This window comes from Bidens hawaiensis, unplaced genomic scaffold (genome assembly GCF_021521415.1).
Source record: "Bidens hawaiensis isolate Kalapana, Puna unplaced genomic scaffold, B.hawaiensis_p1.1 tig00002602_1, whole genome shotgun sequence".
In the NCBI taxonomy this organism is placed as follows: domain Eukaryota; kingdom Viridiplantae; phylum Streptophyta; class Magnoliopsida; order Asterales; family Asteraceae; genus Bidens; species Bidens hawaiensis.
Window position 1 is genome coordinate 715,355 of NW_027491141.1, and position 21,451 is coordinate 736,805.

At 36.5% G+C, this 21,451-nt stretch overlaps 1 protein-coding gene across 1 annotated transcript in view; it reads right to left on the reverse strand.

The window, feature by feature from the left end:
* Nucleotides 1–287: 287 nt before the first annotated feature.
* The window catches only part of LOC143620537 (uncharacterized), a 132,944-nt gene continuing 111,780 nt past the window's right edge, over nucleotides 288–21,451 (reverse strand). The window contains exon 2 of the mRNA XM_077092210.1: nucleotides 288–1,220. Within this exon, the coding sequence (XP_076948325.1) occupies nucleotides 505–1,220 (716 nt within the window). The 3' untranslated portion in view covers nucleotides 288–504. The remainder of the gene's footprint in view (nucleotides 1,221–21,451) is intronic.

Below are 21,451 nucleotides of genomic sequence, written 5' to 3' on the forward strand. Positions count from 1 at the left end.
GAACTTCCAACACTTCTCTCAGATGCTCGGCATGATCAGACTCACTTTTCGAATAAATCAATATATCGTCGATGAAAACGATGACTGAATTATCCAAAATCGGCCGACACACTCTATTCATCATGTCCATAAATGCTGCATGAGCATTTGTTAGACTGAATGACATCACGAGGAACTCGTAGTGTCCATACCGCGTCCGAAACACTGTTTTAGGGATATCTGCCTCTTTCACTTTCAGCTGATGATAGCCAGATCTGAGATCTATTCGCGAGAACCAACTTGAACCTTGCAGTTGGTCAAATAGATCATCAATCCTTGGCAAAGGATATCTATTCTTTACCGTAAGCTTGTTCAACTCACGATAGTCTATGCACCTTCTCATACTTCCATCCTTCTTCTTCACGAACAACAACTGTGCGCCCCACGGGGAAACACTTGGTCTAATAAAACCCTTGTCGAGGAGTTCTTGCAGTTGGGACATCAGTTCTTTTATTTCAGACGGTGCTAGACGGTAAGGCACTTTCGCGACGGGTGGGCTCCTGGTACTAAATCTATCTGGAATTCTATCTCTCGCTCTGGTGGCAACCCCGAAAGATCGTCAGGGAATACTTCTGGGTAGTCGCACACGATAGGAACATCTTTCATTTCTTCCATATCGGCCGTAGCGTTGACAACATACGCCAGGTAGGCACCACACCCTCGCCTTAACAAACCCTCGGCTTTTATCATCGAAATGACATTAAGCCCAGAACTTTCCTTGTCACCATAAACCGTCACCTCACTACCATCCAATGACTTTAACCTTATTATCCTACTCTTACACACTATCTGAGCTTCAAACTCAGATAACCAATCCATTCCCAAAACTACCTCGAACTCTCCTAAGGTCATAACATACAAAGTAACAGAGAACTCATGTCCCTCTAATTCTATCTTACAGTCCTTAACCATTTTCATTATTTTAACCCAGGTGTCACTAGCGGTTTCTACTATAAAAGTTTCAGACAATCGGCAACATTTCATTTTAGCTAATTTGCTAAATGGTGTAGCTACGAAACTCCTATTTGCACCCGAATCAAATAATACTGAAGCGGAAATACCGTTTACTAAAAACGTACCAGTGACGACATCCGGAATATGCTTGGCTTGTTCCTGAGTCAACATGTAGGCTCTAGTTCTTGGCCTAGCTTGATCGGCATCCTTCTTCCCACTACCTCCAGCTTCACCCTCGGTGCATTCTCTAGCAAAATGGTCCGTCTTACCGCACTCATAACATGCAGACTTGGAGGTACAATCTGGGGCATAATGTCCCACTTTTCCACACTTATAATAGGCATTCGATCCAAGCCTGCATTCCCCACCATGAGCCTTACCACACTTATAACAAACATCAGATCCCCTACCCCACTTGCACTCATCACCGTGTATTTTACCACACGTCTTGCACGATCTTTTCTCCCATACTTTCTGCTTCTTATCCTTGGAGTTCCACAACTGAGTACCAGGTCGTTTGGCATTGACCCACTTCTTATCTTTCTTCTCTTCTTCCACCACAATATCATCCACAGCCAGGTCTGCATAAACCATCTCGGCGAGCTCGACAGCAGAGTCAGAGGTAGCAGGTTTACTTGTCCTGACTAACGTGCGGACTTTCTGTGGCAATCCCCTCACATAACACTTGATCCTCTTAACCTCAGTGTTAACCATATCCGGTACCAACCTAGACATTCGGTTGAACTCGGTGGTATACTCATGATGTGTCATCGTTCCGGCTTTCAGGTTCAGAAATTTCATCTCCGCTCTCTCAACCTCGGCGTCAGCGCAGAACTTCTTCATAACCAGTTCTTTCAGATCCTCCCACTTCATCTCTTTGATCTCTTCACGGGTCTCCTCTGCTCCACACTCTCCCACCAATACATAGCTTCATCATCGAATGATTGAGTAGCATAACCTACCGCTTGGTCTGGACGGCACTCGCTAATGAGGATAATTTTATCCATGGCGGTTATCCACTGAAGATTAGCGATTGCGTGCCCCAAACCAGTCAGCTTCGGCGGGTCGCATCCCTTGAAGGACTTATAGTTGCAACTGCCTCGGTCCCTCTTCCTATCATCAACTTTCACAGACCTTACCTCACTCGAAGCCTCCGTTTCTTCTTCATCATCTTTCCTACCATCTCCTTCCGTCCTTTCAGCAGTTATTTCACGGTCTCCAGCAGACCTCTCCGGATTCATGTTCTTTACAGCAGTGGCTACAGCTTGTACAATAGCTGCTTGGATTAAGGGATCGAGTTGGACCCCTTCATTGTTTTCAGGGTGTCTTCCAGCTGCGCTTCCTTCATCTCTGGTGTTGGAAGCTGTCTCTACCGAAGGTTGTTGGACACAACGAGGCCTGCCACAACGTCCGGTGTGGCCTCCTGCTCCGACAACTGCTCTAGATCCAGCCATCATATTCTGGAAGGAAAACACAAACGTCATCACTCAAGGAACTATTTAGTACAAGGATAGTAAAGCTAACAGGTAGTAACAGTGGCCAGTTGTGATTAGCTGATCACGTTACTTTCCGTGTCCTATACACTTCCCCTTATGATTCTATTTATGCTGGTTCTACTTTAAACAGTTAGTCATCAAAGCAATCAAGTAATCCTATCCCTATCATTCACATAACCTTCCTTATCATTTCACATAAGTCTTTTAGCCATACACTTTACCTTTACTGAGCTTGCTTGAGTGACACATGACATTCTTGAACTGGCATCTTCTTTCTTTTCTTACTTAAATCCCATTCTCTGATGGAGTCTAAGCATGTAGGATGCTTAAATCTCTCGAACTTTGCTCTGATACCAACTTGTAAGGCCCCGTTACCGGTGCGTCACATTCGGACGTTAGATTTACTCATAAACACAGTTCTTACAAAATCAGAGTTAATTAAAACTTTACGCGGAATATAAAACTTTCATAAAACATTATATAATTCATAACTTTTCTCAAAACATCCTTTGTCTTTCAACATTAAAGCATTAAAATTAAAACATCATAAGTCTTCAGATGCCAGACTCTTATTCTTCTGCCACGTGTCCCCTCAAGCGAGCTGCCTCATCCTACTCACCTGCGTGCATACTAAAAGTCAGCTACGCTGAGTGAGTTTTAGTTAATCACACATAATACAATACATACACTTACCTTCCATTATGCATCCGAAGATACATAATAATTGCTTTACTAATTTATTTTCATTTCACAAGTTCATACATACGTTCGTACTTTATTACTCTCGTACTATATAAGTTACCGTCCTTTTCTATCTCGGATATTATTAGGGTCTGATCCCTTCCTTTTCTATCTCAGATATTATTAGGGTCCGGTCCCTCTTTCCTTTGTCTATCTCAGATATTATTAGGGTCTGATCCCTTTCTTGTCTATCTTAGATATTATTAGGGTCTGGTCCCTTTTATTTCTCTATCTCATATATTATTAAGGGTCTGGTCCCTCCTTCTCCATCTCAGATATTATTAGGGTTTGATCCCTCTTTCTTCATCTTCGTACATACTGTCTTTACATACCCATAACATACACACTTTCTTTAATCATTCATACATATTTATATATCGTACATATATCTATCGTACACACTCATCTATCATAAACATACCTCCCTTGTTGGCACGTGCAATATCCGAAGATCGTTCATGTACCGACAAGCTTACATTCGCATTTAGGATATACATACATAACATATAAACAATATAAGGCATACACTTACCAGTTAAGGTAAGTGTATTAACTATCACATCGAGTATGCACACAGCCCTGAAAACATAACAAGGAAATGGGGCTAGAAACTCACATGAATGCGGTTACGTTCACCGTTAATCGTAATCCCCTTCTTGAGCTGTGCACGGCTAACTGTATAATATTCACATGTATCAATTAACTATTACTACTCGTATCGTGTTTCTATATTTATATAACCCACAAAGAACGGGGGTCTGGGGGCAGCGCCCCTGGCAGCGGGGTTCTAGGGGAGGCAGCCCCTAGCGGGGTCCAAGGGGTAGAGCCCCTGGCTGGGGTTAAGCTTCCTGGTTAGCTTGGGTTTATTTGTCTTAACTCTTACATATGGGCCAATCAGTCAGATCGGGCCTACTGCTCAGGCCCAACTGACCTCTATCTGGGCCCAACTGGACTCAGGCCCAAGGCCCAACAGATGTGTGGCCGAGAACCCAAGTTTGACCGAGAACTCACCTAGAACTCGTGACTGAGAACTCACCGAGAACTTAGGTTGACCGAAAACTCTGGTTGACCGAAAACCCTCAGGTTTGACCGAAAACTCTCAGGTCAGATGTTTCAGCTCATTTTTCTATCTTATCGTTTCTTTCCTTAGTTCAGTTAACCATTTTTATGGTTTACGCCATGAACTTAACCACTTTTCTCCACCATTTCAGCCGTTATACACCCATTATCACCATGGCTACAAGATCTAACCCGTTTTAGACATAAAGCTTAAAACTTTATAGGGTTAAAACGTTCTAGGCTAGATCTAGGGTTTCCTTTATGAACCGTTTATATCTATGAGTCCATTTCATCCATTTTAATCATCAAGTTTGTATTTTTATGAAACATCTAGACCCGATCTACTCTAGGGTCAAGTTTCATGGCAAAACGTTCATCAAAATGTAACCTTTAAGCTTAAAACATACCTTCAGATGATAGTAGGGTCACGGCTAGCTTGGTTGTGAACGAGAACTTGTTAGCTCCCTTGTATAATCCAAGATTTAATGATGTGAAGCTTAGTTTTAGGGTTTCGGATGGTGGTCGGCAGCTATGGGGGTGTTTATGGCTTAAGTGTGTTTTAAGGTGTAGGGAGAATAAGATGGATAATATGGATGGAAATGGAAAGATTTAGGGTTTAAGGGGTATTTATACTCCCTTAAGCCCATGGACCTAAGGCCCTTCTTTCATTTTTAGTCCATGTTTAACACATCTAATTAGCCTACTTATCTATCTATCATTATTATTATTTATTATTTACTAACTCGAGTAGTTCTCTTCCGTAAAACATATAATATATTAAAATATTATTATTGAAATTTTGGGATGTTACAACCTAAACACTGCCACCATCGCACCAATGCTACCCAGGGTTTCGAAATTGAACCCAACAACAGTTGATGAAGGTGTAGTAGACAGAGATTTCTTATGTCACATAGATGTAGAAGAGAAGAACACTTGTGAATAAGCAAACAAAGACGAATACAAATTAGGACAAAGAGAGCTGAATGACAACATATTAGAAATCATACAGTGAAAGAAATTAGGGCAAAGATATTATGGAGGACGAAGCAAACAAAGACGATTATCACTGATGAGTAATAACAAAAGACACCTGGTTCACATTACAAATGACACGTGTGAAATAGTGGAGTAAGGTTGACAACCAAAAACACCGACACCTGGTCCAAATCAGAAAATGTGGCATCAAACCCAAACATAGTGGAGGAGAGGTGAATAACAACTAATGCAGAAGGTACAACTCAGACTGCACAAAATTATTTGAAAATGTAAATATATAAATATTTCATTATATACAAATATTATACATCATTAAAAATATTTATTAGTTTGTTAAGATAGTTAATAAGTTTGTCCATTTGTATATATATTTATATAACCAAAAATATTAGTTTACGTGGCATTATATATACGTATATATACATATATGTATATCCAAATACACATATATGTACATACACGGACAAAAGATGTGAGAAAATAAGTATATATATGATCGGTTTCTAGTAAAATAGTTTATTTATTCATTATTATTATTGTTATACATATTAAAAGGCGTAAAAAGAACTAAAATAAAGAAAATAATAAAAAAGCGGTGCTGAGGGGTTTCGAACCCGCGCCCCTCAGCTAACCCCGCGTTGAAGCATAAACCCACTGATCTGATGAGCTAGTTGTTACGACAGTTAATGGATGGAAATCATAATTTAAATATAAACAGAACCAGAAGCCCATATTCATAAGACCCTAACAAATGAATCGGCCAAAACGTAACTTGTTTGGCTAATTGATCTTAGGTTTAACGTACATCATAAGCCGTCGATCAGAACCATATAAACAATTACCTTAATCGATGTCTATACGGGGTTTAGTCAAGCAAGGATAGGCTGGCGTTAGGTGATGATCAATGATAATCAATAGGTGCTGGAAAATCTAATTAATTATATGGGTTTTATTGGTGATGGGTTAGGGAGGCATACTGCAAGATTAATTGGTTTAATAACATCGTTTATGTATATTAATCTTGGGTTAGGGTCGGTTTAAGAAATAATATTTGCGGATTTGATATGATTCAATTAACATATTAGTGGTGTCAGTTTAACCAGATTAAGCATGCAGATCAAGGATTTGATTAACTTTCCAAGTTTGTGTCGAGAATTTTGGCGCAAGCTATCAGATTTGGTATGCGGGTTTGCTATTCGAGTCTCGGGTTAACGGATACAAGTCATAAATTGTTGGGTCTGAATTACAATAAAATAATATATGTAGAGTTTACATTTTAGTCCCTGGAGATATAAGGTGGAAACATAATTGGGTAAGAGTTAGAGTTTTGGGTTGAAAATGTATATTAATCAAAGTAGTTTTAAATCATTAGATAAATATTAAAACAATAATATTAAAATAATAATAATGGCTCTTTAAACGCGATATTTTATTGTTAAAGTTTTCTGAACATAAGAGTGGATCGGGTAAACGGATAAAATAATATTTGAAAATATCCTAGTTGTTACAACACATATATAAATACATGTCCCTCAAATTTAGAATAACCGACATAATTTTAAGCGAGAGAAATAAAAACAAAAACATATCACAATCGCCCCAGATGCTTTCATCTTTAGGTGAATGGCTATCCTGTAAGTCTATAAGTAGATGACAGGTCCAAACATATACAAGTATATGTCCTTCAAACTTGAGCAACCGACATAATTTTAAGCAAAAGTGAATAAATATTTTTTTTTAATTTTTTTTAATTTTCTTAATAAAAACACGCACGCACTCTTTTTGATTTTTTAAATTTTCTCCACTAAATTTGTGCAAATTAAGAAAATATGTATAAATTTAACCTAAAAAGACTCAATCATCGAAACGAAACATTTTGAGAAACCCCACAAGCACATCAAATGTGGTTGTTTCGACCGGTTTTGTAAATAAGTCCGCCACATTATTATTAGTGTGAACTTGCTCAAGATGAATCAATTTATGGTCGTAACAGTCATGAATAAAATGAATTTTAATGTCAATGTGCTTGGTTTTTGAATGTTGAACATGATTTTAAACAATAGCAACAACAACATCATTATCATAAAATATAGGGGTGTCAAAAAATTCCAAAACGTAATCCAGCAATTGATGTTGCATTCAGATAACCTGTGAGTAGCAAGCTGAGGCAGCAACATATTTAGCCTCCGCAGTGGATGTGGACACTGTTTGTTGTTTCTTACACTGCCATGAAATGAGTCAATCACCCAAAAATTGACAACCAACAAATGTGGATTTCCTGTCAATATCTTTTCCACCATAATTGCTATCAGCAAAAGCATATAAATCAAAATCTAAGTTTTTGGGGGGTACCAAAGGCCTAGATTCGGTTGCCCTTTCAGATATCTAAAAATACGTTTAACAGCAATTAAATGAGAGAGTTTAGGATTAGCCTGGAAGCAAGCACATTGGCAGACAACAAACATGATGTCAGGTCGATTGGCGATAAGATACATCAGGTATCCGATCATTGACCGATAGTACATTTGATCTACGGGATTCCCTTTAGGATCAGACGACATAAAGGTCTTTCCGCCATAGGAGATGATGTGCTTTAAGAATCTTGAAACTCGAACTTTGCAAACATGTCTTCAACATTCTTTCCTTGATGTAGCAAAAGCCCCGTCGAACTTTAACAAAACCTGTAACCCTAGAAACGTTGTCATCTCCCCCAGTGAACTCATTTCAAATATCTTCTTCATCACCTCTTCAAATTCAGAACACAGAGCAGCACTTGTAGATCCGAAGATGATATCATCCACATATATCTGAACCCGAATCAAATCTTTCCCTACGATTTTGATGAACAGAGTCTGGTCGATGGTTCCTCTCTTGTAACCATGCCCTAGAAGACGAGCCATCAACATTGCATACCATGCCTGAGGCGCTTGATGAAGACCATACAGTGCTTTATCTAACTTGTAGACATGATTTGGATTCTGTGATTCAACAAACCCCGGTGGCTGATCCACATAAATCTCCTCCTTGACCTCTCCATACAGAAACACTGTTTTGACATGCATCTGATAGACCGTGAAACCAATGTAGGAAGCATATGCCAGAAAAATCCGAATGGCTTCAAGTCTAGCCATGAGAGCATACACTTCAGTATAGTCTAAACCTTCAACCTGACGAAAACCGCGAACGACGAGCCGTGCGTTGTTTCGAACTATAACTCCCGTGTCATCTTGCTTGTTTCGGAAAACCCATCTTGTATCTAACACTTTCTTTCCAACGGCCAGCTCGACCAATCTTCAAACTTTGAGCTTATCAAACTGATTTAATTACTCATGCATATCGTCCACCCAGATTGGTTCTTGTAGTTCCATTTCAACTTACTTCGGTTCTATAAGAGAAATGAAACAAGAGAACCAACAGCTAGTGATGTGTCCGGTCTGGCTTCTGGTGGTCACGCCTGTTTCAAGAGGACCTATGACAATGTCAATTGGATGATCTAGTTGAATTCTTGCATTGAATTCTCGGGAACAGATTGGTGGATGGTAAGTTTGATAGATCTTCAAGGAATTTAGTGAGAGGGTTTTTCCATCCAGATGTCATCGTACTGTGTGAGTATGAGGTATTGACGATGTATTCATTTGGTGTGGCATCTGGGAATAAAGTGCCTCCGAAAATTTGATGAATTAGACTCTCCCCCTCAACTGATGAAGCATTTATTGCTGGTGATGGTGAAGACACAATTTTGGTAACCTTTTCTTGTTGACTTTCTATCAATGGCTGAGTGGTATCCGGTGATTCTGAGGGGTCATCACCCAAAACTGGAATTATATGAGAAACAACATGTAAATATTCTTCCTCACCAACAGAATTTAAAACAACTGTCACACCCCAACCTACGACGGAAATGTCGGGGCGTGAACTTATTATCACAGCTCTCAAGGTACTATAATGCAATATTAAAAGTTTAGATATCTATTAAATAAATTTCCAAATAACAAACATCCATACAAAATCCAAATACACAAGTACATATATCAAACAATAACAATATGTCTCATTAAGTTTTCTTCTAGCATAAATCCTTAAGTGATCTTGTAGTTCACATCAAACGAATACCTGCATATGCGTTGAAAATATAATGGTTTTGTCAACACAAGGTTGAGTGAGCAACACACCAGTTTAAATGTTCATATAGAAAATAAGTATTTGCAACAAGTCATATGAGTATAACAAATTAACCAAATGAGAAAGTATAACTGAGATATCGAGAAGCACAAAGCTATAACGACAGACGCATGATCATACTAGACTAAGATTACGTTGGACCTCTCCGAATGCGAAAGCATATAAGCTGTAACATCCAAAATTTCGAATAATAATAATAATGAATATTGACTCGTTATGACGGAAAAGTTTACTTGAGTTAATAAATAAATAGTAAAATGGTAAAAAGGGAAAGATAAGTAGGCTAATTAAATAGAATTAATCATGGACCAAAAAGGAAAGATGTGCCTTAGGTCCATGGGCTTAAGGGAGTAAACATACCCCTTAAGCCCTAAATCTATCCATTTCCATCCATCTTATCCATTTTACACCTTAAAACACACACTTAAGCCAAACATTCCCTCCCTAGCCGCCGGCCAACATCCAAATACACAACCAAGCATCGTAACTTAGGATCTTCAATCATACAAGCAAGATAACAAGTCCAAGATCGTATATCAAGCAAACCGTAACCTAGAAACATCAAAAAGGTATGTTCTATATGATTAAAGGTTACATTTTTATGAGCGGTTAGCCAAGAGACTTGAACATAGAGTAGATCGGGTCAAGATAAAACATAAAGTTGATAACTTGATGATTAATATAGACGTAAAAGGCTTGTGGTTAAATACAATTAATGAATCTAGCCTAAAGAACGTTTTTAGGATTAAAGATTCAACCTTTATGACAATAACGTGCTAGAACTCGAGCCGTGGGGGTTAATGAGTGTTAAACGGTTAGGAATGGTGGGTAAAGTAGCTAAAAGATCAAGTTTGGACAGTTAACTGTTAATTTTAGCTTAAAATGGATGTAAAGATAGAAAATTTAACTGAAAACATCAGACCTGGGGGTTCTCGGCTAAATCTAAGGGTTTTCGGTCAACAGGCAGTCAACACGAGAGTTCTCGGCCATTGAGTTCTCGGTCAAGAACCGGGTTCTTGGTCAGACAGGAGTTCTCTGCCTAGAGTTACCGGCTGACCCAGTTCTGTTTGGGCCTGACCCTAGTTGGGCCTAAGTACTTTAATGGACTATTGGGCCTGACCTAAGCCCATAACCCACCTCAACAAATAAGCCCAATTTAAAAAATAATTTAAAATGTTAATGGAAAATATGTTAAGACAATTAATGAAAATAAAATTAACCCCAGCCAGGGGTTCTGCCCCTTGGACCCCGCTAGGGGCTGCCGCCCCTAGAACCTCGCTGCCAGGGGCGCTGACCCCGGACCCCCGTTCGTTGTGGGTTAAGCCCAGAACTTTCCTTGTCACCATAAACCGTCACCGCACTACCATCCAGGGACTTTAACCTTATTATTCTACTCTTACACACTATCTGAGCTTCATAGTCAGACAACCAATCCATTCCCAAAACCACATCGAATCCTCCTAAGGTCATAACACACAAATTAATAGGTAACTCATGTCCCTCTAACTCTATCTTACAGTCCTTAACCATTTTCATTATTTTAACTGAAGTGTCACTAGCGGTTTCTACTATAAAGGTTTCAGACACTCGGCAACATTTCATGTTAGCTAGTTTACTAAATGGGGTGGCTACGAAACTTTTGTTCGCACTCGAATCAAATAATACTGAAGTGGATATACCATTTACTAGAAATGTACATGTGACAACATCTGGAATCTGCTTGGCTTGTTCTTGGGTTAACATGTAAGCTCTGGTCCTCGGCCTAGTCTGATCAGCATTGTTCTTTCCACTCCCTCCAGCTCCACCGTCAGTGCATTCCTTGGCAAAATGGTCTGGCTTACCACACTTGTAACATGAGGGTTTTGTAGTACAATCAGGAGCATAATGCCCCACCTTCCCACACTTATAACAGGCATTCAATCCCAGCCTGCATTCCCCACCATGAGCCTTACCACACTTATAACAAACATCTGATCCTTTACTCCACTTACATTCACCCCCATGCATCTTTCCACAGGTCTTACACGACCTCTTCTCCCAAACTCTCGGCTTTTTGTTCTTAGGGTTCCACAATAGAGTACCGGGTCGCTTAGCATGATTGGCCCAATTCTTATCTTTCTTGTCACACCCCAACCTAACGGCGGAACATGTCAGGATGCAACATAATTTGTATCATAGCTCAAAGACACTAATATAATAATAAGTGTCAATATCTAATTTATTTCATTCATATCAAAGTACACAAAATATTTAAAACAAATAAATTACAACAACATTTAACTTTATAGTTTTTAGCCTAAAGTCCAAATCTATGTCTTCACTTCAAATAATTTCTTATAACATCCTGCAATATGCGTAAAAATAATTTGTCAACAACACATGTTGAGCGAGTATTTCACAGTTTGGTGTAAATATAATAATAATATTGAGAAATAAACAATTACTTGCATATGTGAATAGCATCAATTAATATAAACAACTAAATTTGTCTTTTCGATCATGCCACTAGAATACGGACATGCCTACTCGGACGATGTATGATCATACTATGAGGATGAGGATGAGGATGAGATACCAACCAACCATAAAAGAAGTAAACACATAACTCATATAGCAATAAATAATTAATAATGATAAATAGCTTAATACGCATAGTGCCCCCAAAACAAAAATAAGAAAAAGGGGATGTGATTACTCACCTGGTAAACTGTATGTTAAAGGAAGAAAGTAAGTTAAACGAGTGAGCCAGGTCAGTTCGGTTTAACGAGGTGCCTTAGTTAACGATTAGCTATATCCAAAGAGCGAGAAGTAAACAATGCAACCTCGAACGATACTTGGAATCGAGAACCGGTGGAGCTTGGTCGGAGTTCGAGCGCTAGAGGCCGATGCAATAAATGGAGAGAAAGTCGATTGAGCGAGGGAGGGAATCGGCAATGAGGGGTGTTATTGTAACGAATGGAATCGTTTGATCTTATACGGTTTTAAACTCGTTAAATATTTTTGGTAAATCCCGTCATTTTCGCTCAATTTAATTGGTACTAATAGAATGATTTTAACTTCCAAAAATGGGGGCATGATGTTTGGTAAAAGATCTTGTGTCAAAAGGTGCAATCAATTGGTTGATTCGGTTGTTAACTTTGTATTCAAAAGCCTATCGGAAAATACGCGCATGGGTGCCGGAAGTGGTGGCGACAAGTCCAAGATGTGACCATGTGAACACTAAATCAAATTTCATCAATTTATTTGCAGTAACAATTATTTGCATAAACAACCCTCTAACTTTCAAAAGAAAGGGAAAAAAATGCTCTATTAACTTATAAATAATAAAATAAAATAAAAATAAAGTTTATGGTTTACTCAACAATTAAATGTGAATAATCAAGGTAATATAAAATAATGTTTGCAACAAGTCTAGATTCATGACGTATCGTTTTATCGTGTTGAGTCGAAATTTCAAAACTGGTTGAATTTCGTGTTAATAAAAAAATTGACGAATGTCACAGTGTTCATAACTTTTGGAAATTTCGTCTCGTAATAAAAAAATTAGAAAAATATAATAAAAATTACCGCGTTATGAAATCATTTCCGTAATAAAATAAAAACAACAAAGGTGATTGAGTGAACCGAAAACGCTACAAATGGTTAATATGGCAAGTCCATTTATATATAGGATGTACCAATGGCGTATCCATCATGATCTTGTCATATTATATATCATTTGTACCGTTGTCCTATAGTCCCTAAATTCTGAGTAGTTTTTCACACCAACGTACCCACTATGACTTCCATGCAAGGGTTTCGGTAATTATGCGTGCATTTATAATTACTTATTCCGTTGCATGGTCCGCACGGTTCGTTCCGTTGGGTGAATTAAAATCATACACACATTAATAAGAAAAATCTTTTGAAAATCAAGATAAAATTACTGAAATAAAAATGGAGCAAAACTTAACGGCCAAAATAAAGAAACTCTTGAAGTCAAATATTGAGATAATTAGTGCAGCACCGAAATGATTGAATAAGCTCAAAATAACGTATATCAAGATAGAATGTTTTAAAATATGTCACGAGTTGACGGGTATTGAAACTAAAATAAAAACTATTGTTATAGAAAACGAAAATAATTATCATAATAGTTAAGTCTAATATGTGAAACATTGAGGTCATGAGAGGCTAAAAATTGTGTAAACATATGATATGATAGCCATAAGAAACTATCAAAATTAGTGAAATAATGACGTCGGGTCGTTACTAATGTTACTCTCGGGGAAGTTTAACCGTTAGAGGGAGAGTTTAGGTTTGGAGACGCTCACATTGAGATAATTATGAATCTCAAATGAAAATATAAATCATAAAGAAATATAAATGCATAAGGACTATATTAGACAGGTATGACTTAACCAAGTACACATCCGGGACAGATTTTGAGTGATGGTGAGAGTAGGGATTTTTGTGTGCTTCGAAAAAGGAGTGTGAAGGTCGGTTTAAATAGGGTAAACAACGCATAATCTATAATTGGAAACCTCGTGATTTTTGCTCAGTTAAGTGTGTTCTTAAAGCACGTATAGAAACTTCCTTAACAATAGCGAGATCACTACAATAAAATTGGGAACGAAAAGTTTTTTTTGTTATGAGTTGTGTGGTGAATACTAAGGCAAGTCCTCTATTTTTATTATATATTTATAGTCAAATGAGTCAACAAAGTCTTAAGCTTAGAAGCAATTGGTGGAAAAAAATATATAAATAAATAAATAAAATAATATAAAATTTGGAAGGTTAAATGCTTAAAACACATCTAGAAGAAATTACATAAGCTTGGTTGAAAATAAACTGTTTTAATTAAGAATATATATTCTTTACCACTTATACATCTATTTTCTTTTTCTCGGAATAATATAAAACATTCGTGAGAAATACGATGTTTTATAACCATTTCGTTCAAGAAATCATACCTGTCAGGTTTTGTATATTAACTTAAAATTGTATATGACAAATAACATATGGTGTACTCAAAGAGATTATATTTTCTAGTAGTTTCAATATGTGTGTATATATATATATAAACTATTTATATAGTACTAAGTTATGTTACTGAATTTTTATTTTTTTTGACATAAACATAACTTACTAGTAAAAGTTATTTATAAGTTGCTTGAAACAAAATAGGACAATTTCTAAATTCTATGACGCACCAAAATATGATAATAACATTTAATTAATTTGTATTAATGTAACTATTAATTTTCACAAGAAAACAAAATATTATTATGACCATTAAATCTTATTATATAATAACATAGATAATGTAATTAAATTAGTCCCAATCATCAACAAAACCAAGTACTAAAAAAACATGTCGGTATATTCATTCGATTGGGTCACCGGTCATAGGCCGTTAGTTGAGTTGGGCATGAGCAAACAAATATAATTATATAGAAAGTATAATCGATGCATGTTGAATTTTTATGAGGCGAGCAAATGAAGATAGATATAACAAATGTAAACATGATTTCATTAATAATATTAAAAATTTGAGTAGAATGAAACACTATTCAAATGAAAAGAACAAAGACAAAGTAACTAATGCGAAAAGGAGGGAAAAAATGTAGCCCATCGCGTTTGTCTTCGCTTGATAGGTACATCTTAGGCATGAGTATTATTGTGAGGTGGTGCCATTATTGCTTAGATAAAATTCATTGGCGTTGATTTGGTACACACGTCCTTGCGCACCCTTGCTGGCTTGATTCACTTGATTTTGCTTGGCTTGGTTCGGTTGAGGTTGAATAGCTTGGATGGGTTGGGCTTGATCATCTTGGGCTTGAGGTTGGAAGGTTTGGGCTTGAGTAGGTTTGGATTTTATAATGAGTTTTGGACATGTGTTCCAAATATGGTTTGGGCTACCGCAATGATAGCAGGCTCGCAGGATTGGGATTGTGGGTGCATAGGGTAAGACATATGATTGGTGATATGGTCAAATAACGGGTTGTAGGAAATATTATTTGTGTTGAGTTAGATTGGGTTCTCGGCAAGAGTTGATGAAGTGACCAAAGCGGTCATCATTGAAGCTTGTTCGGCAATGTGCGTTAGTTGGGTGATGGTGTCACAAAAAGGATATGCAATAGTGTAGGGCTTTTTGTTGGGTTGACTTTGAATCTCTTGGGCTTGTAGTTACAGGTGCGGTGGAGGTATTCACGGCTTGAAGTTGGGTGATGAGGGTTGGAAGAGCTTCAACAATTCCTTTAGCAATGCAGAATGACATAATACGGCCGTATGTACTGGTGTTATGGTTGCGTTTTGAGTTACTGGTGCAACGATTGCGGTTTATAAGGTGAGAGGACATCATGCATATGGAAGGGAAGATTTGTAAAATTTCGTAAGTTTTTGAGTGTATGGCTTTGATTAACAAAAAAAAAATCATAAAGTTCGGGTAAGTATTGTAAATTTGTGAGATCACGCCAATGCAAAATTGAAGCATGCGTAAAATTTGAGAAATCCTTACATAATTCGATATTGTGATTGAATTTTTTTTATCATTCATTAAAAGAATTACAAATATGAAATACTCAAAATCTTGGTTGTATGAAATGAAGCAAATACAATTCTCTTATTGGTTAGGAATTTATAAAATCACTATGGTTTCTTGTAACAAAAATGAGAAAAATAACATTGATATTCATAAAATAATAATAATAATAACAATACTAATAATAATAATAATAATAATAATAATAATGGAAACTTAGTTGTTGAGTTATCTATGTATCGCCATGGCTTTATTTCAACAAAATGATCGAAAACCGTTTAAATCGAAATATAGGGCGCTGATGCGAATGGTCGGGGTATCCATGAACCACCATGGATTTTCCCACCCGTTCATTCAACTAAAACAACACAGGAAAGAACCGAGTTTAGCCACGTATCACCATAAATTAGGTCATAATTGAGAAGTGTGGTCGTCACATGACCATGTTTGATACAATTAAGTTAGTAGATTTGTGGACGTTTAATGTGATTTACTTTGGCTTAATAAGTTTCTATATATTCGTCACGCGAATCATCCTCAAAGAGAGAGGAATAAAAATGTGGGATTCCTTAAGGAGTTTCCCCAATTTAAGATAAAATCTAGGGTTTTGAAAATGATATTGGGAGTGAGACATAGCCTAAAAGTTGTATGTGGTTTTGTGTACAATAATATAAATAAAACATAAAAAAAATAATTAAGCTATGAACAAATCATTTTAAACAAATAGGGCAAACGTATAGGAACACGTATAGGGACCCTAAGCATGCTACTAGGTCGTTATGTCTAACCACCTATCTTATAGCCTTCGGCTCTGATACCAATCTGTCACACCCCAACCTAACGGCGGAACATGCCGGGACGCAACATAATTTGTATCATAGCTCAAAGACACTAATATAATAATAAGTGTCAATATCTAATTTATTTCATTCATATTTGTACACAAAATATTTAAAACAAATAAATTACAACAACATTTAACTTTATAGTTTTTAGCCTAAAGTCCAAATCTATGTCTTCACTTCAAATAATTTCTTATAACATCCTGCAATATGCGTAAAAATAATTTGTCAACAACACATGTTGAGCTAGTAATTCACAGTTTGGTGTAAATATAATAATAATATTGAGAAATAAACAATTCCTTGCGTATGTGAATAGCATCAATTAATATAAACAACTAAATTTGTCTTTTCGATCATGCCACTAGAATACGGACATGTCTACTCGGACGATGTATGATCATACTATGAGGATGAGGATGAGGATGAGATACCAACCAACTATATAAGAAGTAAACACATAACTCATATAGCAATCAATAATTAATCGAGCAATATCACAACCACGCAAATAAGGGAATTGTGTTTAAATGAGATAATATAATAATGATAAATAGCTTAATACGCATAGTGCGCCCAAAACAAAAACAAGAAAAAGGGGATGTGGTTACTCACCTGGTACACTGTATGTTAGAGGAAGAAAGTAAGTTAAACGAGTGAGCCAGGTCAGTTCGGTTTAACGAGGTGGCCTTAGTTGACGATTAGCTATATCTAAAAGAGTGAGAAGTAAACAATGCAACCTCGAACGATACTTGGAATCGAGAACCAGTGGAGCTTGGTCGGAGTTCGAGCTCTAGAGGCCGATGCAATAGATGGAGAGAAGGTCGATTGAGCGAGGGAGGGAATCAACAATGAGGGGTGTTATTGAAACGAATGGAATCGTTTGATCTTATACGATTTTAAACGCGTTAAATAATTTTGGTAAATCCCGTCATTTTCGCTCAATTAAATTGGTACTAATAGAATGATTTTAACTTCCAAAAATGGTGGCATGATGTTTGGTAAAAGATCTTGTGTCAAAAGGTGCAATCAATTGGTTGATTCGGTTGTTAACTTTGTATTTAAAAGCCTATCGGAAAATACGCGCATGGGTGCCGGAAATGGTGGCGACAAGTCCAAGATGTGACCATGTAAACACTAAATCAAATTTCATCAATTTATTTGCAGTAACAATTATTTGCACAAACAACCCTCTAACTTTCAAAAGAAAGGAAAAAAAAAGAATGCTCATTATGATCTATTAACTTATAAATAAAAAAATAAAATAAAAATAAAGTTTATGGTTTATTCAACAATTAAATGTGAATAATCAAGGTAATATAAAATAATGTTTGCAACAAGTCTAGATTCATGACATATCGTTTTATCGTGTTGAGTCGAAATTTCAAAACGGGTTGAATTTCGTGTTAATACAAAAATTGATGAATGTCACATTTCTTCTCTTCTTCTACCACAACATCATCCACAGCCAGGTCTTCATAAACCATCTTTACTAGTTCGACAGCAGAGTGGTTTGTTTGACTGGAGTAATCATGCTGAAGAGATTGAAAAGGCCAATGTTGCATTCATGGCAAAAATAAATGATCAAGCTGAATCTTCAAAATCTCAAGTACATTCCAATTAGTCAACCTCAGATTTACTTGATTTGAATGATTCATTAAGAAAGGAGGTTGGTAAATTGCAAGCTTAATGTTTCAAAAAAAAAGCAAATCAATGCTTATGAAATGAGTTAAATAACTTATGAAAACTAGATCAAGAGTTTAGAACAAGTTTGTTTGGATAGTATGAAACTCAATCAAGATATACCATAGAAATAGAAGGTTTGAAAAAGATGTATTTAGAAGAAAAGATAAAGAATACTCAAATTCAAGTTGAATTTGATTTTCTAAGGAACCTTGCTTCAACTAGTAACATTTGTGGAAAACTGATGAAAATAAAGGAAGAAGATAAGTATAAAGTTGTTCCACCACCTTTTAATGACAATTACTCATTGAAATTTGACAAAGAGAAAAGAGAGGATTATCTAAAACACTTCAAGAAGGTTTTCAGAGAAAAAGAAGAATTTGTTGAAAACTACAAGAAGGTTTGTGTTAATGAAGAAGGAGAATTTGTGTTGAAGACAGATAAAACAAAAGAAAGTGAAAATGAAAAATATAACAAAGACAAAATTTGTGTATAAAGTGAGTCATTTGAAGATATATCAATTGTCTCAAGTGATAAATGTTCATGTTGTGGAAGTATCACGGGTATAGAAAAGAAAATAATGAATTCAAAGGAAAATATTCCAACATTACCCAAAATTTCACCAAAAATGAAGAAAGTTCATGAACAGATGAGAAGAGACCACAAGCCATTTGACATATGTGGGGGGATCTGAAAGGAAGAAGAAAAATGCTTCTGAACAAGCATTTAAAAGTCCTCACAAGAAAGAAGGCATCTCAATAAAGAGAAATGGAATGTAAACAAATAAAAAGAAACTGAGTATCCACCAATTTACCCAATTTTTTCAAACCATGAACTCTTGAGAGAAAAGGAAAGATGAAAAGAGTCAAGTTTGTGAAAAGTTTACATGAAAATAGTATTGAAAAGATAAATGTTTTTCAACCTATTTCCATTGACTTTTGTAAACCAAGCGTTCATCAAAAGACCATTGGTGTGGATCCTCCTAGAACAAGTGAAAGATTCAAGAGAGGAAATTCTATGAATGAACAAAAAGGAAAGGTATGGTGCAGAATATGTGATGTTTGTGGTCTTCACACAGATTCATTCCATGAAAGAATCAGGCAACAACCTTTCACTGTTCCTGAAACTACACTTTATGCTCAAGATTTTGGATTGTATAATAAGAAGTATGAAGAATACATGCAAAATGGTATGCAAGTCATTGATGGAACTGATAAAGAAAAGAAAAGGTTCAATAATGTATTTGAAAAGAAAAGGGAGATATCAATGAAAAGGCTAGAGAAGAAATCATCTTTTAAATCTCAGAGTTCTGAAAACTCTATTGACTCTACAGATTTAAGCTCAAATGATAAGAAAAGATATTACAAGAATAAAGTTTTCAAGAAAAATCAAATAAAAGAATTAAATGGTGATGAAAAATTCTTGTTGAAGAGTGGTCATGAACCAAGAGGGTTCTTGTGGAAGCCATAGGATGAAACTCTAAAACTGACCATGAAAAGGGATACAATGATTGAAGAATGCACACGCATAATTCCCTACATTGGAAATATGTTTGTATCTGGTTATGAGACTGATGAGTCTTGTGAGCTAGTGTATGAGGATCCAAAATCAAATACAACTTTAAATGTTGTTGCTGATGATTTGTAAGCTAGCATAGCTTGTGACCCTTCATTAAACTGATTACTTTGTTTTCGACTGTGTAGGAACAATCCACATAAGTCAATGTTGTATGGTATATATATAGTGACTGTTCCAGGCCCATGACATGTGATAAAAGATCACTGGTTAATTATGAAGAAAAAATTGAAGGCCCGGTTGCTTTTGGAAGTGATAATTGTTTAGTGATAATAAATGATTACTAAAGATTCACATGGGTGTTTTTCCTGAATGCATAAGATGTAACTGCAGAACTAATTATGAGTTGTGTAACTAGAGTTGAGAATCAACTAGATGCAAGTGTTAAGGTGATGAGAAGTTACAATGGATCTGTGTTGGGTCAAAGATTTGACATGATATGACTTAAGGAAGATTGGAATCTTCTCAACACTCCTCAAATATGGCTAAGTACGGAAACTGAGCACACTTGGACCTCATAGCAAGGTTTTACTTGTCCTAGCAAGGTATTTTGTTCTCCGAGCAAAGTTATCTTCTTGAAGTCTTCTTAAGTGATAATCCGAGCAGGGTTCACTTTGTCTAGCAGAGGTGTTCTTCAAGTCGAGTACAGTTTGTGTACTAGTAAACCCTTGACTAAACCAAGTTTTTGAAGCCAAGTAATTGGAAGATCTAGCAAGGTTTCATCAATAAAAAGTAGTTCGAGCATGCTTGGAGAAAGTTGATCATGAAATATTCTAAGTACTTTCTCTAGCAAGGTTCAACCCGAGCAAGCTACAGTGCTACCAACACAAGTCAAACAGTGTTACCATCACACTTGTGTTTGCTTAATAAGTTATCTTTTAACAAAGGGTTGAAGGGATTCATGAAGAAAAGTTTGCTTGTAGGACCATATCGAGCAAAGTTTGCTATGGTCAAAAAGATTGAAGTCTGCTAGGTGAGTATTGTCTAAGGAAAATACTCTTAAGTAAAGTCTACCTGGAGAACTGTTTGCCAACACACTTCAAGGTTACCATGTCTGCTCGAAGAAGACAATAGACACAAAGTCTAGCCGGAAGACCTGTTTTTACACTTAGAATCATTTGTAATATGTTTTATGAATATGTATCAATCATTAGGGTTTCTAGAAGTCTGGACAGCTGTCAGGGGGCATGCCTATAAATAGAATGATCTAGGGCACGCCTCCAAAGGATAACGGATAATTCTTTACACTTTTCAGACCTACTGAATATTCCTGAATAGAGTGTGACGGCTGTCCTAAGATTTGCACGGATAAACATTCCTTACAGAAACCCTAATTGATTTACATTTTTATGAATCTT